The following is a 27,828-nucleotide window of genomic DNA, read 5'->3' on the forward strand; positions in this document are numbered from 1 at the left end:
AAATGATTTTTTTTTTTTTTTACAAAAAAACCAAAACAAAACAAAAAAAACCCTTTAAATGGAGAATCCTACAAAAATGTCATGATGGCAAAGCCACTCAAGTAGAAGGAAGACATGCAGCCATGTACCACTTAGCTGAAAAGCAAAAAAAAAAAAAAAAAAAAAAAAAAAAGCACGAACTTATCCCCTCATTTATAAAAAGGTTAGTCAAAAGACAGAATGTTGTTTGCCAGTCTAGTCACATACCCTCTAGCAAAGGAGTAAATAATTTATGGTTGGGGTGGGAGATGGAAGTACCTCCACACCAGATGCTCTTTTGTCTATCTCTGGAATCAAGAGTTTTCTCTTTTCTTCCTTCAGCTATATCTAATCTAGCTGGTTAAGCCTTACTCAGGACTAATGTACCAGCAAAAAGGGTATTAAAAAGGTCTCAACACAAAAAGTCCTGATATTTTCTCAGAAAAGGTGTGAAAAAAACAGCTCCATCTCATTCTAATAGGACCTGCAAGCACCACAGTCTAGAAAATTATCTTGCCTTTGAGCATGTAGTATTCATTCTAACTGAAGAAATCCCTAAATGTGACACAGCCAAAACATCCAAAACCATAATAATACACTACTGAAATCTCATACCTGAAAGTATTCCATTCAATCAAAATCTCAAACATCAAGCTGTATGTAGCACATCAAAGATTATTAATTTCTGGGCTGGAATATTTTTATTGGTACTCACACACCTTTTCATTTGGGAAACCAAAAAAATATTGGTGAAACCAATCTTTAAACATTTCCCTAATGTCGACAAAACTAATCTGATTTGTGGATTATCCTCTCTTAATTCGTTTTTGAGCAATCACCCCCTGAAGGCTCACATGCAAAGGTTCTGAAAGAAGTTATTTTATATATGGATTACTATTTGAAAATATGTCTTGAAAATAAAATATAACAGAACACACAATAAGCAGTCCTTAAAGCCTGCCTCAGTTTGAGAGATAAATAAATTTAACAACATACCTGTGTCTGGTTAACTGTAGGCATCAGTGAATGTAAAGGTATAATAATAAATCTGTCTGAAAATTAAAAAGCAAATTAAACTTTAAGATAAATGGTTGCAGGAAAGCTCCAAAAGACATACATGGAATAATGAATTCTAGTGCTAAGCCACAACAATTTTTAATTTACATTCCTAAGTACGATTAGATCAACTTTATTTTCTGTCCTTGACATTTTTTCTGTTATTTCATACGCTCTAAATTCTTATAGAATGCTTAAAAGTTGGAAGCAATCTCCTCAAATTATACTAGAAATACATCACTAAGTCTACACCCATACTTCCTTGTCCTGCTTAAAAATAATGATGTAAAAAAAAACAGTAACATTGGTTAAATGTGATACATTCCAAAAGTGACCCACATTTCTAACATAATTTTGTTAGAAATATAAGAAATTTTTTATGTATGGTTTAAGTTTCAAAATGAAGTCTCTTAGGTCCTTTTATGATAATTAGGAAGCAGAGAGAAACTTTGGCAGTATAGTGATGGAAGGAGGGAAAGTGTTAGGGAAAGGTAAATTTGTTAGAAATAGCACCAGTGTCCAAGTAACCCAAGCTATTTCCCAAGAACTGTTGTCATTCAAAGGAGATATGGTGCTCCCCAAATACTTTCTATGACCCTCCTAAACTTAAAAAGTAATAAAAAGCTATCGAGCAACAGGTACTGCTAAAACAGAATGCTCTGAATTACTTGTCTCTGTGACACAATATGAAATACATCAACTCAAAATACTTAATTCTAACGGAGATTTAACTTCTAGTTTTCAGAAAACAGAGGTGAGAGAGGATTAAATGAAATGACACCATAAAGATTCAGAGGAATCCAGAAAGTTGGACCTAGTCTTTTTCACCATAGGGAAAATTTAAGAGGAGAATGGGACTGATGTTCTAAAACTACAGTAAGTAATCCATCAGTTTGACTTTTTCTATAGTTGGAACAAGTGAGATGGGAAAAACTCTTTGGGGAAAAACAGGAAAATCTGGTTATAGACTGGATTATCAGATGATATTAAAAATTAGTCTGTTAAATTTTTGAAAGTTTTTTTAAAAAGAAATTAAGCTGGTGGTATCTTGAAAATAATTCATTTAAATCAGAAAAATTAATGCAGTTAGTAATCTGTAATATCACGTCCTTTCCCTACTCCCCTCTGAAATGATTTTCATTGCATTTTTCTTGGAAAATATATACACATTCATGTTTTTTAGAACTATAAGATTATCTGATACCATTTATGATGGGTGAGAAGAAAGCAAAGTTTGAAGGTTCAGCCAAAAATACTCCAGTTGTTTAAAAAATTCAGTTGTATAATTTAATCACAATTATACTTCTTCAATACAGAAAGCAGTATTTCATTATAGAGAAGTCATAGTAATCAGCAAAAATATTTTGCCAGGTAGAGAATAGTAAATAACTTTAATTATAAGAAGTGCTTTGAAAGCATTACCATGATGGGATTTAACAAGGAATAAAATCTAGTTTAGCCATTAAAATTAGATCAAAGCATTTTTAGGAGTTCCTGTCTTGGTGCAGCACAAACAACCCAACTAGGAACCATGAGGTTGTGGGTTCGATCCCTGGCCTTGCTTGGTGGGTTAAGGATCTAGCGTTGCTGTAAGCTGTGGTGTAGGTTGCAGACGAGGCTTGGATCTGGCATTGCTGTGGCTCTGGTGTAGGCCAGAGGCTACAGCTCCAATTAGACCCCTAGCCTGGGAACCTCCATGTGCCGTGGGTGCAGCCTAAAAAGACAAAAAAAAAAAAAAAAAAAAGACAAAAAATATATGTATTTTTAGTAGTTTTGTTAAAAAAGCACTTAACAGAGTAATGTTAGGGAGTATATTTAGAATTGTAAAATACTAAATGGAATTTGTTTTGTATTTTACTGAAGTTAATAATGACTCCTGAAAAAGCTAACTGAATTTTACAGCAGAAAAATGTCCCTGTGCATTTCCTTAAGACACAAGAGGCTACATCTCTCAAAACATGCTGTCAAACAATCATCATCACCTAAGGGATTTTTCAAAACTTTAGATGTCCAGGTCACAGTCTAATACTTGGGGTGGGGATGCAGTCTGAGTATCTACATTTTAAAGAAGTGCCACAGGTGACTCTGTTGTATAGTCAGGGAAAGGGTGTGATATTATAAATTACTGAGCTAACAGAAAAATTCAAATTTCTTTCCTGCCCAACTAAGTGCAGTAACGAGTGAAAAAACAAAAACCTCAAAGGCCAATCTTTACTAGGCAAATTTAGGAAGAGAAGGGAAAGAGTCTCACCATAATACTAAGTAAAGAACTTTACTACATACCTACCATCTTCACCTCTGACCTAGAACTTGAGAGGGGGAAAAAAGATCCAACTTTTGAAAAACCTCAACCTGGACTAAGACCACCAAGCTCAAATGAAAGAAAAAAATCAGGCTACATATGATTCAAGCACCATTCTTATAAATGTAACAAAATAATGTTTATAATACCTGATTTAAACATCACTTGTGACATCAAGAGATCATGTAAAGTGCTGATATTGTCCCAGCCTGGCAGAAAGACCAATATTGCACCATCCTATATGGAGGGAAATAACCATTACAAAGAATCATATAACAAAATATACCAAGAGTACAACTGTGAGTGAACCCTTAAGTCTTCATCAAAACTATACCAGCTCAGCTTGGAGTTTCTGTCATGGCTCAGTAGTAATGAACCCAACTAGTATCCATGAGGATGTGGGTTTGATCCCTGGCCTTGCCCAGTGGGTTAAGGATCTGGTGTAGCCATGAGCCGTGGTGTAGGTTGCAGATGCAGCTTGGATCTAGCATTGCTGTGGCTGTGGTGTAGGCCAGTGGCAACAGCTCCGATTTGACCCCTAGCCTGGGAACTTTCATATGCCTCAGGTCCGTTGCTAAAAACACACAAAAAAATCAATAAATAAATATATAAGCTCAGGACTAGTTATAATTAGTAACTAATTATAACTAAAGAAAACAAGTTCACTTTTTAAAAACAGGATTTATAATCCAGATATTTCATTTGTTCAGTCTTTTCTTCAAACAGGTCAAATGTCTAATAAATCTTTTGTTATTTTGAAATTCCTATTTCTGGTGTCAAAAGCTAGTTCTTTCATGGGCTATTTTTAAAAGGCATTTAAGAAATTTTTATTTTTTCATGGCTCTGATACAAAAATAAAATTGAAATTATTTCATTTGAAGAAAAACAAAACTAACCTCTTCTTCCAAAACAATGTATCGAATAAGGGCAGCAATCAAATTCAGGTCAACTTTATCATCATCCATCATTTCCATAACATCTACAGTACTTGCAGAATACCTATCAAAGTCAAATAAAGTCATGAAATACTTGAGTTTCCTGAAGTTTAACTTGCTATAAAATCTTAAAATTGATTCAATCTGCAAATGGGAACACATAATAGATAGGAAAGAATTACTGGGATTATAATTGTGTTTACAAATCAATCAGCATAGTATTCAACTGGAATATGAGGCCTGCAATGCCATCCTTAAATATATACAAAGTTAAGAAAACAAATCTCTTTGTTTTAGCCATTAAGCCTCTGTTATTTTCAAACACTTACTTTTTTCTGAGTTCTCTTAAATAACTTGGCCAGCGTTCCTTATAGATTGCTTCTTTTTCTTCTTTTTCCTGTCTATTTACATGCCCTTGCATGAAACCCCTCTTAAACTGGGATCTGAGTTCTTTTTGTTCTGGAACATATCTAAAATAAAGACATTCTTAAATAGCTTCATGTTTTTGAAATTCTGGTTTTAGCTAGTATCTGACTTTTTACATTTCTGATTTTAAGAAGAAATTTTAAAGAACATCTTCACTATTATTTTCTAGTGAATGCTAAATATCAATTTAAGTATTCATTAATACATAAAATGACATTTTAGGTAAAAATCATTCTTCCTTATCAAAGTATATAAACCTCTAGATGATCTGTAGCAATCAAAATTTAGAAATAACTAAGGGTAACTTTAAATTTGCTTTTAAATTAGAAGTTAACATTAATATAAGTCCAAAATAATACTAATGACTGCCTAAAAGACTCAGATTTTGAATACAGGAGGTTTCCAAACCTGAGTGCACATAAGAATCCCCTGGGGAGTTTGTAAAGTAGACTCCTATATCCTATACCTTGTGATTCAGATTCAGTAGGTCTGGCTGGGGTCTGGTAATCCAGGAATTTTAATTATTGCCCCAGGAGATTCAGACAGTGTAGCTATAGATCTATAGACCTACATCTGAGAACTGTTTAATTCTGTTCAGTCTCACAGACCTAGCTAATGGCAGAGCCAGCATCAGCATTCAAATCTCTTATGTGTCAATCCTGTACTACACTATGACTCCACCAAGCTGCAGTGACTGCTAAAAAGAGGACGCATCTGCCCAAGAATCTTACCTACCACAAGTGGGTTCTGAAAGGCACAGAGGTGGAGAGAAACAAAGAAAAATGAACCTAAATTTAACCCCAAAGCCCCTCAAGTTCACCTAGGGGACAGCATCTGGATGGAATGTGAGATTTGGAGCATGGGCTTTGTGAGTCGGACAGAATGATTCTGATGTCCTTGCTCTGCCATTGACTAGCTGTATGACCTTGGGCAAGGTAAAAACCTCTGGCTAGTTCCTTTATATGAGATCATTACTCTCATAACAGCATTGGCATGAGGATTTTTAAAAAGTGATAAAAGCACAGTGCCTGACACATAGCAGACACCCCGAAAGTATTAATCAATCCCCTTCCCTATTCAGTACCTGTGACCCAGGATTCCCCTAAGTCTTCGATACATATAGAGGCACCAACGTGAAGTAGGGCAACCTGAGACAGAGATTAGTCTAGTCAGCAGGATGGACCCACAGTTGGCTCCCTTCCCAGCAATTCCAAAACCAGAGGTAACCCCCCCACCCCAGTACCCAATCACAACCCTCCATAACATCTCACTCTACTTTCTTCCCTACTTCCCTATAATGCAGCTCTTCCTCCAGGAAGGGACTAGCTGGGGTCTTCTGATGAAAACTTCTGTCCAATGACCACTCTCCTTCCACTCCCCTCTTAGGGCTGACTATTAGAGACAACATTCTTTTGCTTCAAAACCTCATCCACCCACCCCCACCCCCCACTACAATTTCCTGTACACTTCCTGCCTTCTAGGGAGCTTAAGAAAGCAGTTCATCTTTATGTAATTTTAGATTACTGATCCCTGAAACTTTGTTTTCATTACTGTCAAGCTGTTGCCTACTATCCTCTTAGAACACAACTGGTAAATGTGCTAGGGTAAGAAGAGGGAAACATGGTAGAAAGTGGAAAATGAGGAGGGAGAGCACAAAAATTTATGAGCATTGATGATAAAACCAGAGTATGGAAGACCAACACACACTCTTTCACTTTTGTTTCACCAACACACAATTCCCTCTTTACTACTCTGAATTTCACAGCTTTCCTGACATATCTAGCCCATACCTACTTTATAAACTCATTCTTAATATACACTTCACTTCCCCAGAAGAGTTCAATTACACCTTAAAGTAACAGCTTATATGCCTCCCTATCTAGATTTAAGCTCTGAGAGTGTGTACCAGGTCTTTCCTTGTCTTATGCTCAGATCTTACTGCACAGTGCAAGCCATAAAGTTAAAAAAAATTGTTAAATAAATGTCCACCCAAAATTCAGCTAACTTTTCTCCATGTAAAATACTCAGTAGGATCTTTGTTCTCACCTTACCACTATCACTTCCTGGCTTCCTCCTTTTAACAAGTAAGGTGTGAAGTCTTGAAAAATTTCAGCACAAATGTTCCTATATCTATCTATATATTTATTCAGGTGTTTACTATAGACCAGGCACTGTGCTATGCACTAGTTACAAAGATGAACAGGACAAAAATCCTTGACCTTGAAAATTTGAAATATAGTGCAAGAGGCAAATATAAAGTGATACATTACATGGCAATAAGATAAATGTTATATGAAATATGATAAAAGTGCTCTGCTTGTCTAGCTGAGAAAGTAACTCACTCTGTGAGAGGGACTGGAGAAGGCTTAATGTGCAATGAAGCTGGGACTGCTCTTACATAATCAATAGTGGAGAAGGTGGCAAATGTAACTCTAAAGGGAGGAAATAACAAGTAATAAGCACAAAGTCATCAAAGAAAGGGCAGGAGCTGGCATAGTAGAGAACAGTGCATTAAAGATGGGCAGACCATAGGGTGCATGAGGCTAGAAAAAGACAGGGCCAGTCTATAAAGAGCCTTGGGGTGACTGGCTAAAGAACTGGAACTTGATCTGATGGGCTGTGTTCTCCCAGCCCCTTTCTCATCAGGGAATACTAAGATAATTTTGTTCAGCTCTTTGAAAAGCCTGCTAGCAGCTAATAGCTAGAGTGTTGAGGGGATCTAAAACTTGGGCCCACCAGCTGAGGTACTCTATTATAAGCCATGACAAACCAATAAAGGTTCTTAAATTGAGTTTTCCTTCCCTTTTTTTCTTTTTTTGGCCGCCCCTGCAGCATATGAATGTTCCTGGGCCAAAGACTGAATCCAAGATGGAGCTGTACCCTACACCACAGCTGCAGCAATGCCAGATCCTTAACCCAGTGTCCCACAGCAGGAACTCCTTAAAATTAATTTTCAAAGAGAAATCTGAAGGGGCTTGCCCTAGGGAAGAAAGTTCACATGACCAGCTTTTTTAAAGGAAAATATTTGGCAGCAGTTGTGAGAATGAAGACCGCCAAGAGAGGAACTATTATATTAACACAGGACAGATAAAACGACCTTAAAGAGAAGAAATAAAAATGAGAAGGTAAGTTCAAGGAGAAAGCTCTCAGGAATTTCCTGGGGGAGAGTGGGATGGGATACCAAATGACAAGAGTAGTTTAGTTACTAAGCATGTAAAGCAGTTAACATATCCTAGTAATGTAGCAGCTTAATAAACGTCAGCTCTTCTGTTCTACAGCTTGGACAACTGGGTGGAGGATAACAGCAGTAACTGTTATGAGGCATACTAAGCAACAAACATTGTTTTAATTTTTTGGCAGAAGCATGAAGGGGGAAATCAAATACAAGATCAGGAATTTTTGTTGAAAATGTGGAGTTCAAGGAATCTGTGATGCTGCTGAGTACTGAGTTAGGTAACATGTTGAGAGTTCAGGAAGAACTTCGGCTTTGCAATTACTGTTCTGAAAACTGTGAAAATATGGAATTATGGTCATAGAAAAGGGGACTGCACAGAGATACCATAAAAGGCTGAGGAAAGTCTGAGAACTTGAGGGGAAAATCATATTTTGGCAGGATGGAGTGCCCACTGTGGCTCAACAGAAACGAACCCAAGTAGCATCCATGAGCATGTGGGTTTGATCCCTGGCCTCGCTCAGTGCGTTAAGGATCCGGCGTTACCACAAACTGCGGTTGTAGGTCAAAAATGCAGCACAGATCTGGCTTACTGCGGCTATGGTGTAGGCCAGCAGCTGTAGCTCTGATTTGACCCCTAGCCTGGGAACTTCTATATGTCACACCTGCAGCCTTAAAAACAAACAAACAAAAACCAGGAAGGAGAATGAGAAGAGATTCAACACTAAAGACAGAGGTTCCCAAACTTTACTGCCTGTGGAATCTTTAACCAATAGCAATGCCCGGCTACCAGCCCATACTTTGTAATATAATTAAAGTATGGAGTGTAAATGTGGATTTTAAAAGGCTCCTGGTGATTTTAATGTGCAACCAAGTTTGGGAATCCCTGGTTTAAGGAAAACAAAGTTTTAAGAGGAAATGGTTAAGTGTGAGTTTCTGACACTAAAGTTTAACAGAATAGTGACATATTACTACTTTCAATCTTTTAGTTCCTAATATTTACTTACCTTATTTTTTCAATTATATCTTCCAAAAGATACTCCACAACCGGGAAAGTAAAACCAGGTATATGTATCATTGGACAGTTACCTATTATGGTAGATAAAACATTAATCTGTACTCACAAGTTCAAAAAGTAAAATCAAGAATATAAATAGAATGACTTCACTATTTTTAACTTCAGAAAGTGATCCTGAAAATTTTATAGCTCTACCCTATTTTTCCATATTCAGCTTAATAAGAAGCAGCAGTCTAGTCTTCACTCAATACCAATTTACTGTTACCAAATTGTACACACATCTCACAGTTCTACAAAGTAACCTAGAATAACCAAAGAATAGAGCATTTTAAGTTGGATTCAAAACCCATTTAGTTAGAAGTCTATTTTGTCTTCATCACTAGCCATGATGGTACCAACAGAACCCAAGTTTTAGTGAAATCTACATAAGAAGCATGATCCCTCTGGTACCCAGAATTAGGGAAGAAAAGAAGTAGTTAAAGTAAGACCCAATCAAATATTAAATTGCTGCTTACTATTTCAGAATCACTAGTTTAAAAAAAAAAAAAGAATTCTCTTAGTACATATTGTTAACTATTATAAATAATTTATTATTTAAATGCTATATGTATGTTTTGTACCAAGCAAAACACACCATACATACTGCAAACAAAGGCCAACACTGCAGCAGAGACCAAAGTACCTGAGGTGGCACCACAACTCTGCCTTTGACTTTTGAGTATTCAATGTCTGTTCTGGATTTCTCATCAAAAAGGACTGAGACAGAAATAGACACGATATAATATGTTCAACTTAATCTCACAAGTTTGAAAGTCAACTGCATTGAACAGAAGCATGTTAAATGTGGTTCTATTCCATTTTAACTCCCTCCCTTTTCTCCACCTTCCTTCAACAATTACAAGCAGGAGAGAAAGTGAGACATAATTTTAAAAGCTTACTCTGCAGCTAGTCAAATTTAGTTTCAAATCCTCTTAACCTTCTGTTAATTATGCAACCTTGGGTAAACTATGTAACTGCTCTGAGGCTGTTTTCTCATCTGTAAAAGTGAAAATAATACTTCACAATGTATTATGAAGATTAATGAAGACATGCCAAATATACCATATTGAAGATGTCCCAGAGTAGCTGCTGGTTATTACTATTATTAGCAAACTGCCACCCTGTGATATTACATAAAAGCCACACAAGAATCACAAAAAAGTTGATAAAATTACTCCATCTGTGGTTTGACTTCAGTGATGATACTTTATCTGGTGGTAGCATCAAAAGGCTATGTGACCTCATTATGAGAACAGAGCCAATTCCACCATTTTTAAAAACAGGCCCAATTCTCTAATCTGTGAGACAAGAGATGATAGTAGGTGAACATTCAAATAAAATGAATTACTAAACATTTATTTTGACTGCTCTGTACCTACCACTGTATTAGGTTTTTTTTAAGTAACCCCAAATCCAGTGGTTTTGTGATAACTTTCTAAAATAACAATTATAATTGTACTCACCAAAATATTCTGAAAATTTCTCAGCATTCAATGTTGCACTCATCAATACTACTTTCAAGTCAGGTCGATAACTGAGAAGATCTTTAATAACAGTCATTAAGACATCTGACTGTAGATTTCTCTCATGGATTTCATCAAGCAGAATGTGACTAACACTAGACAAATGCCTACAACAGAAGTATTAAGTTTGTAACTCAGTATAAAATTTAAAAGCTGAATCAGTTTACTTATATAAATTAATAAAATCCAATTTAATAACTGCATCTTTTGATATTTAACTACACGTCCTGATTTGAAACATACTCACGGGTCGGACTGAAGCCACTGAAGGATGATTCCTGTTGTACAATATAGGATAGAACCCTGTTTCCTTGGCAACCGACTGTGAATGAAAGACATGAGTTAATTCTTAGTTTTCTTTACTAATAAATTACTAAGTACCACAAAAATTTAGAAGAACATCTTCAATGTAAATAAGGCTTTCAGCTTTTTTTCTTTTTTTTTGGTCTTTTCAGGGCCACACTAGGGGGTCAAATCGGGAATACAGTCGCCAGCCTACGCCACGGCCACTGAAACATGGGACCCAAGCCATGTCTGCGAACTACACCGTTAAGCTCACAGCAATGCCAGATCTTTAACCCACTGAGCGAGGACAGAGATGGAACCTGCATGTTCATGGTTGCTAGTTGAGTTCACTACCACTGAGCCATGACGGTAACTCCTGCTTTCAGTTTTAATGAAAATGTTCATACTTAATCTTTTAGTTACAGGAATACTTACCACAACAGAATAATAAGAAATACTATACTCAAGTTCAATACAACATTTTGTAGTTGCAACATGATGTTAATGATTTCTTTTTAAAGGCATAACTATTAACATTCAGAAAAAAACCAAATACTTAGGGGACTAAACTTTGGTTCAAGTGACTGGAAAATTGGTTCATTTCAAAAGGTAAACAATGTTGAGCTGCATAAAAGGACTGAAGATATACAGTGAAGTTGGATAGGGGGTTAAAGATATCAAAAGCAATTAAGTCAATCAGGGTCTGTGTGATGGTACCAAAATACATTGGAGGTCAATTCATATCAAGGGGAGTGATAGCCTACTAATGTATATCCAGGAAAAATGTTACTTTTCTAACCATTTCATAATGTAAAAGACATTTTAAAATGCCAATTCAAATCCAAACTTAGGTTTAAAAAAATGATTTCGTGGATTGTAAGCATCCTGTGCTGCCGTTACTTTAAGTCTAACAGTAATAATCAGCATAAAAATGGAGGAAAATCTTTCTTGTGAGTCTAACTTCAAAGTTTCACTAAAATCTACCTATAAATAAGAAGCGAACATTCTTTACCTCTGGAGACGAATTTGGTATCCAGTACTATTACCACTGCCACAAGTTTCTGCCCTTTCTGCAGCCACTCTCTCTGCAACCTTTAATTAAAGTAAAATATAGTTACAAAGAAATAATTTCTTCTAGTATCCTAAACATCTATTAAAAGCATGGACTGTTGAAACACTATTCACTGGATTTTCATATGAGTTAAGTGACTTTCTATAGCATCCTCTCTGACTTTTCTAAAAAAGTCAGAAATCATAATCTAAATTTGTAAAACTTATGTGTAATCTGAGGGTAAATAGATGTTGATACTTTTTTCTTTTTGGTGGAGATCGGTATGCTCAATTCCTAGTTAGTTATGTTCTGAAAGTAATGGCTGACAAAGAAAAGCTCTGGATAGATAAAATCTTCCTGTAATCCAATAATGTTTTATGGAACTAAAAGTTACCAACAGTGACCTTGTGACAAAACAGGGATTTATGAGGCCCAGAAATATTATTTTTAATAAATACTTCAGAAGTTAAAATTTCCCAATCATTATACCTTATATACATTGATTTACACCATTATTTTACTTTTTAGTACTTATTAACTGCCCACTGAAATACAACATATCTTGGAAAAATAAGCCAAAAAAAAAAAAAAAAAAAAAAAAAAAACCAAACAAACCTGGTAAGCATTTCTTCTTACTATCAATATATACAGTAACTGAGTAGCTGTATATATTAGTGAAAATTATAAAATTAGATTTTTAACTAACTTAGGTCTAACAACTATGTAACAGTGTCATGACAAAAGTGCTCTATTTTTCACCATTCTATTAACTCACACCATTTCCAGGAATATGGTCCTCCCATATAGATTGTTGCTTTACTTTCTAAAAACATCTCTTAGAAACCATAGTTTAAAGTGCATACTATAGTTCCTCCAAAATACTGCCATAATGGGTAATGCAGTTTCTGATCAGATTCTGTATGAAATGACTTAGAGATACAATACACAGCACTATCACAAAACCAAACGCAACCATAAATCTCTAATTTAAATTTACACATACAATTATAATACTGAAATAAATGTAATAACACAGTGAATGTTGTAAGAAACCTCAAACATCTTTAAAAAACATATAACTCATATATTTAAATAGGTCATCCAACTAAACACAAAAAATGTTATTTGTAATAAACACGTACATATATATATACACACACATATATACACACCTGTATAAACACGTACTTATACCTTTTACATATGAATGCCCTGTTTTTTTTTTTTTTTTATGATAAACTCCCTCTTACTGAATTGCATTACAAGATCATAAAAACAAGGGGAGTTCCCATTGTGGCTCAGTGGTAATGAATATAATTTGTATCCATGAGGACGCAGGTTCAACCCCTGGCCCCGCTCACTGGGTTAAGGATCTGGCATTGCTTTGAGTTGCGGTGTAGGTTGCAGACGTCTCAGATCTGGTGTTGCTGTGACTGTGGCATAGGCTGGCAGCTGAAGCTAATTTGACCCCCAGCCTGGGAACTTCCATATGCTGCAGGTGTGGCCCAAAAGACAAACAACAAAAAGAAACAAAAAAACCCCTCAAAAATACAAGAAGTCTCCCGGCGGACTAGTGGTCAGGATTTGATACTTTCACCACTGTGGCCAGGGGTTCAATCCCTGGTCTGGGAACCCATATTAAGCTGCTGCATGCCATGGCCAAGACAAACAAAAAAAAACACCAAAAAACCAGAGAGAGTTCAAAACAGCATTGATGAATAAAGGAGTAAATATAAAGTGTCTAGTAATGGAGATTATTTGAAGCTAATAATAAATTCTGTAAACAACAGTTTTTCATTCTTTTAGTTTTATACTGAAAATTGTCTGGATTTATAACTTATCTTGAACTCCTAAACATCTATGATGAGCAAGATAGAAGTCATTCAATCTTTCAGTCTTAGTTAAGAATCACCCCAACCTTCAAAAATCAGTAAGTTCTAGCAAGATTACATAAGGAGAATCAAAAACAAAGCGGGGAATTTCTTAAAAAAGAGAGATTACTTACTGAAATGGCACTAATTCTTCTCGGCTGAGTACAAACTATTCGGCATGCAGACCCTTTTCCTCTTTCAATGTAGTTATCCAAAATGAACTGAGTAACTTGAGTGGTTTTTCCACAACCAGTTTCACCACTTATTACTGTGACCTGATGGTTATCGATCATATTTACCAATTCCTATTTCAAAAAAGAAAATAAGTGAAGGACATCACAGATTGACTCTGAAAAGAGTTATCAAACTATTTACCAAACTGAAGGTAACTATTTTTAACAAGCACATTAATACCTTTAAAATTCTGTTATAGGCAATACTGACAGTTTAAATATGTGGATCTAACAGTGTTCAAAAGATAAGAAGCACTAAATTATAAAAAGAACAGAGCCAAAGCACTGTTAAACATACTGACAAGAATAAGAGAGTTTATAATCCCATGCATAAGAATTAACATTAGTTAAAAAGAATGGAGTTTCCCTCGTGGCACAGCGGAAACGAATCAGGCTAGAAACCATGGGGTTGTGGGTAGGATCCCTGGCCCTGTCCAGTGGGTTAAAGATATGGTGTTGCCATTAGCTGTGGTATAAGTTGCAGATTCAGCTTTGTTGTTGTGGCTCTGGCACAGGTCGGCAGCTATAGCTCCAATTGGACCCCTAACCTGGGAACCTCCATGAGCCTCGGGTGAAGCCCTAAAAAGCAGGAAAAAAAAAAAAAAAAGTCATGTGGGGCTACTGAGTATATATAAGGGCGAATCCCCTGATACCTTATCAACTACTGAAAACACTAAGAATTTATACGATAATTCATAAATATGGCTTCATTTGCAGACAAGTTTCATTTACTGTTTTTGAGAACGAGGAAGAAGAAAATTTAAGACTATTTCCGGAGTTCCCGTCGTGGCGCAGTGGTTAACGAATCCGACTAGGAACCATGAGGTTGCGGGTTCGGTCCCTGCCCTTGCTCAGTGGGTTAACGATCCGGCGTTGCCGTGAGCTGTGGTGTAGGTTGCAGACGCGGCTCGGATCCCGCGTTGCTGTGGTTCTGGCGCAGGCCGGTGGCTCCAGCTCCGATTCAACCCCTGGCCTGGGAACCTCCATATGCCGCGGGAGCGGCCCAAGAAATAGCAGCAACAACAACAACAACAACAAAAAAGACAAAAAAAAAAAAAAAAATTAAAAAAAAAAAAAAGACTATTTCCTTTTAAGTAATTAAAATAAAGTCAAGTTTTAAATACCTAAATCAAATGGCTAATATTTAGGTATGTGAAAAACCACCTACTTGGGAAAGATCCGTCTTAAGAATCTTAGATAAACATCAGTATTTTTAAGTTAATATTCACTGTATTAACAAATCCATCCCACTACTTTAGGGGGCTGTTATGAGTAATTTTTATTTAAAAAACAATTTAACCTGAAAACTATTTAAAACTTTCTTATCTATTCTAACACAACATATACATCAGAACAGATTCCAAGTTTGAGCATCAAAATTATAGTGCCAAGTACTGAGAAGGAGAATGTGATTCATTCTTTCAACAAATATTTACTGACATTCTATAGACTGTCAGGCACTGTTTCAAGTCAAAAGGTATGTAATTAACAAAACTGACTCCATCCTCAATAATATACACTGCTAGAAGGGGAAGACACACCGATGTAGTAGTAAGTAAGTGGTGGTAGTAAGTGCTATGGAAAGCAAAGAAAAATCAAAATAAAGATTGAGAGGTCAGAGGATAGGAGACTATATTATTCAATATAGAGTGATTTTACGAAGCAGCATAATAAATTAAGACACTGTATTTTCAGTAGGGCCTCAATTGTAATTAAAACATTTGGTCTTGGAGTTCCCGTCATGGCGCAGCAGAAACGAATCTGACTAGGAACCATGAGGTTTCGGGTTCGATCCCTGCCTTGCTCAGTGGGTTAAGGATCTGGCACTGCTGTGAGTTGTGGTGTAGGTCACAGACACGGCTCAGGTCTGGCATTGCTGTGGCTGTGGAGTAGGCAGGCAGAAACAGCTCTGATTAAACCCCTACCTCGGAACCTCCATGTGCCGCAGCTGCAGCCCTCAAAAGACAAAAGACAAAAAACAAAATAAAATAAAATATTTGGTCTCAAATTAAGAGCAAGGGGATTTACCCAAGCAACTTGTACGTGAGAACTTTATTTTTTAAACTCTAAAGGTTCCAATCATGGACATAAATAAGAGAAAATGTCAGGAAAACTGTCGGAACTAGTTTTCTTTTTTTTGTACTTCAACAATTCAAAAGAATAGAACACCCAAGAATATCCCTTAGGTAGAGTTTTTGCTGTGGTGCAGTGGAAACGAATTCGACTAGGAACCATGAGGTTGCAGGTTCGATCCCTGGCCTCGCTCAGTGGATTAAGGATCCAGCATTGCTATGGTGTAGGTTGCAGACGTGGCTCAGATCACGAGTTACTGTGGTGTAGGCCAGCGGCTACAGTTCCAATTCGACCCTAGCCTGGGAACCTCCATATGCTGCAGGTGGGGCCCTAAAAAGACAAACAACAACAACAAAAAGAATATCCTTTAGGGAAAGATTCATTAATTTATATTTCTTCTTGACATATAATGTATTTAAGTATTTTGCAAATAAAATTAAATAGTGTATATTCATTTTACCTTTTGCATTCCATAGGAAGGCAGCTTTTCCCTGAAATGCTGAAATTAAAAAAATTTTTTTAATCTTCACAAAATAAATGTAATTAAATTATAATCCTAGTAAATAAAATACCATAGATAAATATGCTAGGGTCCAAAAGTATTTTTACTACCTCAGAGCTTATATAAAGTATCAAGACTTAAAAAATTTTTATAAAAAAGAACTAATGAACTTAGCAATGAAATTACAGTCTGCAAACGGAATGTTTTATTAGTCTGGAAAACAGAGCACAATGACAAGCATCTAGCAAGCGGAATAATGTTTGCCAAATAAATTATGACATAAAGAAAAAATATGGCATATTTCCAAGAGGAATTAAACACTCGGGCTCTTAAACACACCTTTAGACTTTGTTCCATTACTAGCTGTGTAACCATAAGATAGGTCACTTAATCTAAGATTCTCATTCCTCCTCTGTAATAGACATCCATAATCTACTTAGGTATAATTCCATTCCCACTACTTTTCTGTACTATATGAGGGAAAAAATTCTGAGGATGCCTTGATGAGGAATCTCACTGATCTATACCAGGCAGCTACCTCTAAATCATAAATGCATTTTTATCAAGTATCAAAAGAAATGACAAGAGGAGTTCCACTATGGCTCAGCAGGCTGGGAACCCAACTACTACACATGGGTATGCAGGTTTGATCCCTGACCTTGTTAGGCAGGTTAGGGGTTAAAGATCCAGCGTTGCCATGAGCTGTGGTGTAAGTCACAGACACAGCTAGGTTCTGGCGTTGCTGTGGCTGTGGCATAAGCCAGCCACTGCATCTCCAACTTGACTCCTGGCCTGGGAACTTCCATATGCCCAGAGGCACAGCTCTTGAGAGGAAAAAAAAAAAAAAAAAGAGAGAGAGAGATGACAAGTAAAAATTTCCCCCATCTTGCTTCCCATTACCTGCATTTCAATATATCGAAGGTCAGTTTTTTTCTTTTGTAAATCCTCCAGTAATTGTTGGTCTAAAGTTACATCCGGTTCATTTTCTTGCAAGAGATATTCAGAATCGCGGTCAATATATTTGTCCCTGATTCTAAACGGCCTCTTTTCTTGATTTATCATTTTTTTTTCCTGATTCTCGATTTTCTTTACTGAGTTTTGTTTGTTTTCAGCAGAAGTTTCAGTACCGTACCTATTTTGACAAAAATTTAAAAATGATGAAAGATTTAAGAGCCACTCAAGCCCTAAATCAAAACAATGTGCCATTTAAAAATTTCAGAATCACCAAAATCAAAAGGCTTAATTCTCTTCTCTTAGTAGAGCAATTTGAAAATTCATTTTTGTAATGAATTCAAATTCTTCTGCCCTTCAAATAGATACTACTAGAGAAGTTATTCTTTGTGGTAGTTAAAAAAATAAAAAAATCCACACAAGTCATTCTTTCATTGCAGTGACTTATGTTTTTCTTTATCTAATTTTCTAAGTTTTATTTCACAACTTCATTTTCTTCCTGCCACTCTTTCTGAGCTATAAATGAGATGCTATATTACACAATCCTAGAAAAACTTACTTCTAATTTTTCCCCAATGATACAGCTCCTATACATTCCTAATACAGAGGCAATTTAATTCTTGCACACCCATTCCCCCAAGAATTCTGGAAACACAAAGATAATGGGTAGGAAGAACAATAAATAATAACTCAATAAATCTCTTAACTAGATAGACCATTCCTACCATTAAGCTCTCCTGTGGGAAAAAATATGCCACTGAAATTTTTGAGTCTTTCGACAAACATGCTCATTCTACATAAGAACAAAGATTACGCTGAGGCCAGATTTCAATTATAGATGAGTCCAAAGATGTTATTTTTATTATCATTTTTTTCTACCCAATCCTATGAAAGAAGTGTCATTCTTATTTTTTTATTTTTTTTGCTTTACCCGTGATCTTCAGGAGCAAACCAGGATATTTGTGCTTCTGAATCTTTATCACTCTTAGCTTGCACAGAATGTAACAGCTGAACAATTTGTTCTTCTCGATGTTCATCCATATGCACTACGGCTCTCTATTTTGTGCAAAGGAAAAAGAGAAAGCATGTGCAAAATAATTTGACAACTAAAAAAAAATAAAGGCAAAGTAATATGCCACAAACATATAAAAGAAATTTGAATCATCCCCAAATTGCCCTCTAGCCCAATTCAACTTCCTAGACCTAATTAACATTTTTATCTGTCTAGTCCTTTTTCTAGTATATACCTATAAAAGTAGTTCTAGTATTATTAGCAAAGAAAGCATATTTGTCCCTTACTAAAACTTTGATTCCCTTAACTTCCTACCCTCAAATAATACTGTTATGATCATTCCCCTACCTTAAATTTCAAGATACCCACAATTAAATTTATTAAAACCCAAATGTTCTGGTAAAAACAAAAGTTAAAAACTTGCACACACTATTTTGGTTGCAGTGAGCTTTAAAAGCATTTAAATCTTACACTAAAAGGAGGAATAAATTGGGGGAAGTAAGAAGGCTGAGCTGAGGGAATAAATAAAGTGATCAGTGCTCATTAAAATGATAATCCAGGTAACGCAGTTGCCTCAGACAATGAGATTTAATTAAAAAGACACAACAGAGAAAATCACACTGTTTTCTTGGTGTAGAAGACTGGAAGAGAAAATCTGAGTTACACTGTTTTCTTGGTGTAGAAGACATGGAAGAAAATGAGTTACACTGTACACAGTAAGAAAACTCTTTTTTTTTCCTTCCCATTTTAGGGCTACACCTGGGTCAGATGGAAAGTTCCCAGGCTAGGGGTTGAATTGGAGCAGCAGCTGCCGGCCTACACCACAGCCACAGCAACACCAGATCCGAGTCACATCAGTGATGTATGCCTCAGCTGGTGGCAAAGCCAGATCCTTTAACCCACCAAACAAGGCCAGGGATCAAACCCGAATCCTCATGGATACTAGTCAGGTTCTTAACCCACTGAGCCACAATGGAACTCCATGAACAAGAACTTTTAAAGACTATTCTTTTATAAAGCAAATTGTAAGTAACTGGATTATAAGCAAACTCAGTTAAAAGGGTGGATTTTTTTTCCTTTAAAGTATACAGACAGGAAAGACAGCCAAAGTATTGAATGAAAAAAGCCAGTTGCAGAAAATATGTGCACTAGGATCTTGTTCTCATTAGTATTAATTTTTAAAAGGTTATTCACTTTTCACGTTCTATTTTTTTTTTTTTTTTTGCAGTATTTCAAGATATAATTCTGACACATGGCAGGCCCTTCAGAGAAGTCTATCAAATCAATGGATAAAGCTATTTATTACAACGAGCATGTAAGACATTTGTGTTTCTCTTTAAGAAATAAAACACACACACAAAAGAAAGCAATGAAATCTTTTGGGACGTCTCCAAAAGACTTCTGATAAATTATTAAAATGTTTATTGCTAAAAGCATCATTATGCTCATGCGATTAAAAAGTCCAATACGGCAAACTCTAGCTGATAGGAAAACATTAGGAAATTACAAAATGCAGCAAAACCTATTTACTGACAGGACAATGAAGTCTAAATTTTTTGCTTTTTAATAATTGTACTGAATAGAAATCTTTTTAAAACTGTTACCATATTGTATTAATGTATCTTTTCTCCACAGTATATGATATGCCTTCTCCACTAGGACTGGAAGCTTGCACCTTGTTTCTCCAGACTCCACCCTATGCAGTACCTTTGACTTCTGACAACTTTATTCTGTAATAATTTGCTGTTGAAATCTGTCACTATGAATACGCCAGCATTTCAGAGATGCGTGTTTCCTTCTAGTGAATCATAGACCCTGAGGGTAGTCTTGGGAACCACCAACACAGAAGACCACTATTAGAACATTTTTGTCCTATGCTTTAAATTCTGTAATGCCTTCAGCACATATTAACATTTACTGATTTGAGTAGCTACATAAGATAATTATCAACTTCTACATTTTTTCTTGGCCCTTGAAATTTTAGAATCCTTAGCAATACTTTGATTAAAGCCTCTTCTGAGATGGAAGACCTGAGAAGTCAAACACAGCTTCCTTAATTTTTACGCACATTCCAAACACCTCAAGGGCTCGAAACTCTAGTTTCTTCCATTCACTTTCAAAAAGGCAAAGATAAGACTAATTTTAAAAGTAATTTCTTTCCCACCAAAACTCATTCACACTAAAGCATTTATTCAACCAGAGCTTTACATTTTGAAGTTTTTACCTCTGTTAGCAGAACAAAGTTCTCATGTTCACCTTGTTACGTGAATTTTGAATAACTACAAGGCAGGATGACTGAAAACTAAAACTGCCACTGAAAAATTTTATACTTTTTAATACAAACATAATTTACACTTTTTCGTTAATTATTTTTAATAAGGTTCTCCACACAATGAGGCTCCAGAGGCTGTGGGCAGTGAATTTAGGAATGCTGAAATTCCAAACCTGGATCTAGCCTTTCTATGCAGGTTGCCTCTCTCCTAACCTTCTTTCAGTTCCACCATCCTTCACTTTACCTCACCTCCTGCCTGAAGAATCTCAGACAGATACACATTTTATGTTTTGTGCTGTTTTATCTAAGCATTTGATCTTTTTACTATTTCCCTCCTTTTTGGACACCTTCAAACATTCTTTCTGCTTCTAATTGTAAATTCCTGGCAAAGGAGACCCTCAATGATGTCCAGCAAATTGTCTATCTCATCAGCTTCTAAGTATCTGCAACTCTGAAACTTTCTCCATTCTCTGTAACACACTCATAACTATTTTTCCATTCACCCTCAACATTTCACACACAGTGTTTCATAAAGAAAACCCAGGAGTTCTGTGGTGGTTCAGTGTAAATGATTATGACTAGCATCCATGATCCCTGGTCTCACTCAGTGGGTTAAGGATTCAGCGTTGCTGTGAGCTGTGGGGTAGGTTGCAGATGCGGTTCGAATCCTATGTTGTTGTGGCTGTGGTTGTAGGCTTGTGGCTACAGCTCCAATTCGACCCCTAGCCTGGGAACCTCCATATGCAGAGGGTGCGGCTTTAAAAAGACAAAAAAAAAAAAAAGAAAATCCAAAGGAGGCTTTAAAAAGACAAAAAAAAAAAAAAAAACCCAAAGGTTAAGTCCTCAACTGCTTGCCACCAAACCCAAACCCAAGTGTATCAGAGCCCATCCTTTGCTCTTTTCCTTCCTAGTAAAATGGAAGAGTCCATTTTCCTGCTTAAGTTAATCTCTCCACTTAAGCCATGACTAATTCCACCTTTTCCTTCCCCAAGGGCTCACTCCTTCCCTCTCCATCTCTCTAGCAGTCTTTAAGGCTGAATATAAAACAATATCCTAGTTTCTTTCTCAATATAAGGTAGAAATACATTTCCCATGGCCACATGACCAGAGAAATGTGAAGAGGAGTTTCTAAGAATCAGGGGCAATTTACTGTATTCCCTCTGTTGCGACCAAAACCAATTATGTTCCCAATGGATGGAGGCTCTGTCTACCTCATTCTCATAATGTGAACTCTCTAATGAACTCCAATCATCAAGAAATATGAATGGGAAACAAACTTTTGCTTTATAAGTCATCAAGATCTGGAGGCTGCCTACTACTAGTGCATCATAATATGGTCTTCTCTGATAAACTTTTCCCCTCCACTGGCTCCTTACCACTAGTGCATGAACTTTAAACATAGTCAAATTTCCTTACTTTTAAAATATTAAAAATGAACCAAAAAATCATTCCTTAGAGTCTCCCACCCACTTTTTTTCTTCCTCTTAACAGCAAAAATGCCTGAAAGTGCCCCATTTTTTTCTCCTGCACTAGCCACCCCATTACAATCTGGTTTATACTTCCACAAAAAGGGTTCTCATTGAGGTTACCAATGACTGTTGCTAAACTCAAGATGTCCTGAGCTCTTACCTTACTTGAAATCTGTGCAGTTTGCCACCATTGATTACTTTCTTTTTTATATACTCTTTTCTCTCTAAATCATACTCCTAGATTACAAAACAATATCCATGTCCTTATGTTTCTCCTCTGTCTGATCCTTCCCTGGTTCTTCTGCAAGCTTCTCTTCCTCTTAAATTGTTCTACACTGTACAGCCTGAGTGACCTGCAGACCAGCAGCAGTGACATTATCTGGAAGTCTGTAAGGAAAGTTGATTCTCTGGACCCACCCTATTTGTACTTTTTTATAAGATGCCAGGTGATTCAGGTTTGAAAAGCAATGATCCACAGAGTTCAGGCCTGCACCCACTCCTCATTCACTTCTGTAGTCCAACTACCATCCACAGGCCCACAAACTGTCAAATGTTTACCTGAAGCCTAGATTTCTTTAGGCATCAGGTCCACACTGCTTTCTACCTCCTTGAAATCACCACTTGTATACTCTATAATAGCAAACTCAGAGTCCTTAAGCTGAGTCCATCATCTTCCTTCCAACAAGCTGGCTCTTTATACAGTCACTAAAGTACCATCCATTCATACCTGCTTCCCCTATCCTCCAGATAAAATCATTTTGAGTGAACCTCTTAAATCACTTTAAGCTATGTCCTAATTCCAGCTGTCATTTCTCACCTTAATTACTCCAAGGGCTACTTACTGGTCTCTCTGTCCCAGAACTGCCTTTTTTACTGCTACCCGGAGTGAACTTAGAACACAAATCCAATCATTTCATGTTTTGCTTAAAATGTTTTCACAGCTTGCTGGAGCTCTTAGCAAGAGCTAAGTATTTCAAACCCTGCTTATTTTCTAGTTCAGGACCTTTCACACTGCTGTCTGTAAGATTAAAGGAACATAACCAGCACTAATTAAAAAAAAAAAAAAAAAAAAAAAAGAGGGCAGAAAGGTACAAACAACAATAACAAAAGTCCCAGGGTAATTAAATATTATTTTATGAAACTTTTTGTTCTGATATACACATATGTGTATTAAGTTGCAAATTAAAATATATTGCTTTCTGTGGGAAGTGGTCAAAAGTGTGAAAGCCTTTGCTCTACCCTCCTTTCATGATTCTCCATGCTCTAGTTATTCAGTTCCTTGAAGACTTTCTTCCTGACCTCTAGATTGTGGCATATGCTGTTGCCTCTGCCCAAAAATCCCTTTCCAAACATTCAAATCCCAAATACACGGGGTTATTTCAAGTTTCAGATTAAGGGCTACTTCCTCTGGGAAATCTTCTAGACTCTTTCTAATCTGAGTTAGGTAATTGCCCACATCTTCTTTACGGTAATACACTGTATTCTAACCACTGCATAAACCCTAACATGCTGCAATTTCCGTAAGTAAGCTTATTTACATGGTGCCTATAATACTATTTCAAATATATCAGATGCTCAAAAATATTTATTGAAAGAGTAAGAGTGCATCATTAGAATGCAGTCACTTTGTAAACACAGGAATTACCTAAAAAGTAAAACCTATGGAAATTCTGACTCAGAAGCAATCACAAAGGGCTGAATGTGATCAAAGAAAGAGGCAGGATGAGCCAATTAACTGAAATACAATCATATTCAGTAGAAAAAAATGGATACATTCTGGAGACTATTAGAGAACTATAATAAAAAAGCAAAGAAGGCCCCGCTGTGGTGACACGGGTTGCTGCTGAGGCACAGTTTTGATCCTGACCCAGGCACAGCGGGTTAAGGACCCGGTGTTGCCACATCTTTGGCCTGGGAACTTCCATATCCTGCAGGTGCAGCCAAAAAACAAACGCACAAAAAACAAAAAATAAATAAAAGCTTGTTCACAAAAGCTTTAATGACATCAGATTGGAACATGGGCTCAGAAAAATACTAGACAGGGAAACCTAATATGTTGAAGCCAAAATACCAAGATTCCTGGCAAATATGTTAGGCTGCAACTGAAATATATTAAACAGATAGAAGCCACCTGGCTTTCAAATTGTGAGCTAGAGAATGAGATGATCTAAGGCTCTACAAAACACAGACTTAATGGGAAGGAGCAGAAATAGAAGACCAGTTAGGAGGTCACAATAGACAACAAAACAATGGCTTGATCTATGGTAACTGCTGTGGAGATAAGTGGTTGGATTTAAGATTAAGGCAGAAGAGGGATTTACCGAAATGTGAGAGAAGAATCAAAAATCTCATTTTGGCCTTGGCAAGTGAATAAATGGTAGTAATTTTACTAAATGGAGAAGGTTGGGGAGGAAGTGGAAGTCAAGAGTTTCTTTCATAACAATCTAATGAATAAATGGCCTCAGATGGAAATAATAATGAAGATAATAATGAAGAATTTTTCCTGATTTACTTAGTGTTTCATCTATTTAGTTCTTATTTTCCCTCCCTGAATATCATATTTCTTCAGATTCCCCAAAGCAAATGCATAAACCTTGTGTGAAACAAGAAGTAAACAAAATCTGATAGTTAAGAAGTTATTACGTACCTTTAATACTAATCACTCAATTATTCTTCCAATTTCAAGATGACTTAGATGTCTTTTCCTTAACTTCTGAAAAACTGGTTTGCTCAATAAGTTAATTTTTGGTTGTCAAAGAAATATGGTGTTGGTGGTGGTTTTTTTAAGAGAATATGATAATGTGAAGATGGATACATCCTCAAAGAATCAATAAAAATGACATGGATAAAAGAAAAATAAAGAAATGGGATGATTTTAAAACAGAAGCCTAAATGGTGATTCAATTACACTCTATCTAACATGAAAGATGCTTTTAAAGTCACTAAAAAGCTGTTCTAAAGCTTATATTAAGAAAACTTGTTTAATCATATATGTATATCTATATAAATACATAAAATTACTATCAGAACAGAGAATAGGCCACTCTGGGATCTTTAATGTTTCCTTTATTACACCTCTTCAGGATACAAATCAAATGGACAGTTAGTTACCAACCTGAAGAGACAAGTCAAATTATCTCTTGAAATTTCTTCCACTTCTAGGATCCTAGGTTTACTTCTCAAATAGGAGCTACTTTAGCAGAAACCTCTCTAGCCCAACATAAAAGCAAAACATTTGGGTTTGTGTTTATTTTAATACTAAAAATTAAAGTTGGAATATTCTTCTGAAGGATCTACATTCAAAAGAGTGGTTGAAAGTTTTTGTTTTGCACAAACCTGTATCTCAAGTATAAAGTTGCTATTTTAGAGTTCATCAAGCAAGGAATTTAAATGAAAGTGGCATTAATTATTCTACGGGAAATGGTAGGAAGAGATACTATGACAGTAACACCCCAGTAAATTTCGGCTGGACCCTGAATTTAACATTTGTTTTATCTCCAGTTCTCACGTCTTTTAAGCAAAGTACACATTGAGCCCACATAAATCTCAACTGCTTCAAGTGAGATGCACAGAGTCACCGTCAACTGTAACAATATCCACTATGGGACGCTTCAGCACTTGCATTTCACAGAGCACATGCATCAGTTTAGAAACGAAGTTAAGATACAAAAAAAGGAAAGAAAGGGGGCAGCAAGATGGAAAAGAAAATCAGTCCTGCCTTACCCCCCTCCACTACCGAGTCTCAGATTACCTCCTGCCTTTCCGCTTCCTTATTTTTCTGTCCTTGTTTCTTCGCGTACCACAAGCCGATTTCGCGGCCTTTCAGGTGCCCTGGATGTCGGCCTCGGCCGCCTCGACCACCCCCTCCTCCGCCGCCGCCGCCACCTCCGGAACCTCGGTTCCCCCCATGGCCTCCTCCACGGCCTCCTCCATAGCTTCCTCCATAACCCCCGCTGGAGCCGCGGGGCCCGCCATCGCGGCCCCAGCTCTGATGGTAGTCATAGCTCATTGTCCCAGCGGATTACAACCCGTGAGAAGCTACAACCGCTGGAAATGGCGACCGGGCCCGGAAGCCAGTGAGCGCCCACTTCCGCTTTGCTTCCGGCGCCCAGCGCGAGAGGGAGGGATATTGAGCGTCACAAGAAGCCGTTTCCGGTGACGTCACGGGTCCGGGGACTTGTAGGTCCCGAGCTTGGCCCAAGTGAAATTGTTTGTGACCTTAATTGTTTATCTTTGTACTTTTGAAGAGAGAGCAAGCAAGAGGCTCGCAGGTTTTCTTTCCCTACGCACAACATATGAAGAAATGGGGTTTGAGTTTTACTTTCATACTTTTCCTGGTAAAATCCGAGTTTGCTTCCAATCGGTCTCTGTAAATGTTGATTGGCACAGTGAAAGAACCTGTGGATAGAATGCTTTGTTTCCTAAAGGAAATGAGTTCATTTTTTTTTCTTTACTAGTAGCTGTGTCATGAAAACACCCTAGCACCTGTTTCAAATATAGTTAAGTATAAAATGTCCCTGCCTCTTTTAAAGGATTATCATTAGTTACTAACTTTATCCAGAAGCATAAGATGAGCCTGTCTACCCAAATTTAGTGCAGGACACTAAGAGAATGCAAATGAAACAGGAGTTGAAGTTTCCTGTGTTGTATGAAGCTGTCTATTTTTGATTGACCACACAACTGAGGGTCTAGCACAAGCTATTCTTGAATAATCAAATAACTGGGCAATACAAGCTTGGATGTTTAGCAGGAGATACCCAGTTTATGTACACATGTACTGATTTAAAGATTGTGGTGATACTCACTGAACAAGACAAATAAAGCATCAGCTTTTATTTGCTTACAGTCTTGAGTAAAAGATAAGGGCTAAATAAATAAGTGTATTGTTTGCTGTGAGGAAGTCCAGAGTACATTGCTGTGGAATAAAAATTACTTTGAGCAGAGACATTTGAGTTCTTGAAATCTCTGACCTACCTAAAAGCAGAGCTTCCCAAAAGAACTCGGAAGAACTCAATTATTTTAAATCTCTTCTCTGGGAGAGGAACCAGGGAAGATTGACTTTTATCACTGAAGACTGCAAATCAACACCACATCTGAAAAGACTTTGTAACAAAATTATATCTTCCATCTGTTCTCATAAGGGTTCATTTACCTTTCCTAAAGTCATTTGTTTTCCCATAAATAACTTTCCCCTCCTTCCCTTTGCTATGAGATGGTATATAAGCCCCAAGTAGTACTATGGCCTTGAGTCCCGGTTTTCTGTGAACTTCCATAGGTGTGTGATTAAATCTACTTTATGACTTGCTAATCTGCCTTTTGTCAGTTTAATTTGCAGTTCCCCCAAAACCAAACAGGAGGGTAAAGGAAGAGTCCTCCACCTTCCAATAGCCATGAGATGTTACAGGAAAAATAATTTAATTTTGGTGTCTGGTTAGTTCTTTCTAAAGAATGAGAGGGTAAGCGATGACTTTTGAAATAAGTAGACTTTAGCTAAATTAATGAGGAGTAAAGAGATTATTACAGGTAGAAGGAACAATGTTTATGAAAAGATAATGAAAAGGTTGGAGAGAGAAAATTCTACACTGAAACTTAAGAGACTGATGGTGAAGGCCAAAGATAT

At 36.7% G+C, this 27,828-nt stretch overlaps 1 protein-coding gene across 5 annotated transcripts in view; it reads right to left on the minus strand.

The window, feature by feature from the left end:
* DHX36 (DEAH-box helicase 36) overlaps positions 1–26,257 on the minus strand; it is a 49,770-nt gene extending 23,513 nt beyond the window's left edge. For 2 of the 5 annotated variants that reach the window (XR_014824212.1, XM_021069687.2), the window contains exons 1-13: positions 25,960–26,257; positions 18,387–18,511; positions 17,405–17,636; positions 16,463–16,501; positions 13,831–14,001; positions 11,787–11,866; positions 10,737–10,811; positions 10,430–10,596; positions 8,917–8,998; positions 4,641–4,781; positions 4,273–4,375; positions 3,526–3,613; positions 1,015–1,070 (exon numbers count right to left, since the gene is read on the minus strand). Coding sequence is in view for 4 of the 5 variants with exons in the window: in XM_021069687.2 (XP_020925346.1) it covers positions 1,015–1,070; positions 3,526–3,613; positions 4,273–4,375; positions 4,641–4,781; positions 8,917–8,998; positions 10,430–10,596; positions 10,737–10,811; positions 11,787–11,866; positions 13,831–14,001; positions 16,463–16,501; positions 17,405–17,636; positions 18,387–18,511; positions 25,960–26,217 (1,617 nt within the window). In the remaining variant the exon portion in view is untranslated. Of the gene's footprint in view, positions 1–1,014; positions 1,071–3,525; positions 3,614–4,272; positions 4,376–4,640; positions 4,782–5,821; positions 5,886–8,916; positions 8,999–10,429; positions 10,597–10,736; positions 10,812–11,786; positions 11,867–13,830; positions 14,002–16,462; positions 16,502–17,404; positions 17,637–18,386; positions 18,512–24,855 lie in introns of all 5 variants that reach the window. The other 3 variants (XM_084990074.1, XM_084990075.1, XM_021069688.2) reach the window with 3 other exon arrangements.
* Positions 26,258–27,828: the final 1,571 nt, after the last annotated feature.

This window comes from Sus scrofa, chromosome 13 (genome assembly GCF_054392235.1).
Source record: "Sus scrofa isolate SSC_HxYL_T2T_F1_AM1 chromosome 13, Sscrofa_HxYL_maternal_Yorkshire_Landrace_v2.0, whole genome shotgun sequence".
NCBI classification, from domain to species: Eukaryota; Metazoa; Chordata; class Mammalia; order Artiodactyla; family Suidae; genus Sus; species Sus scrofa.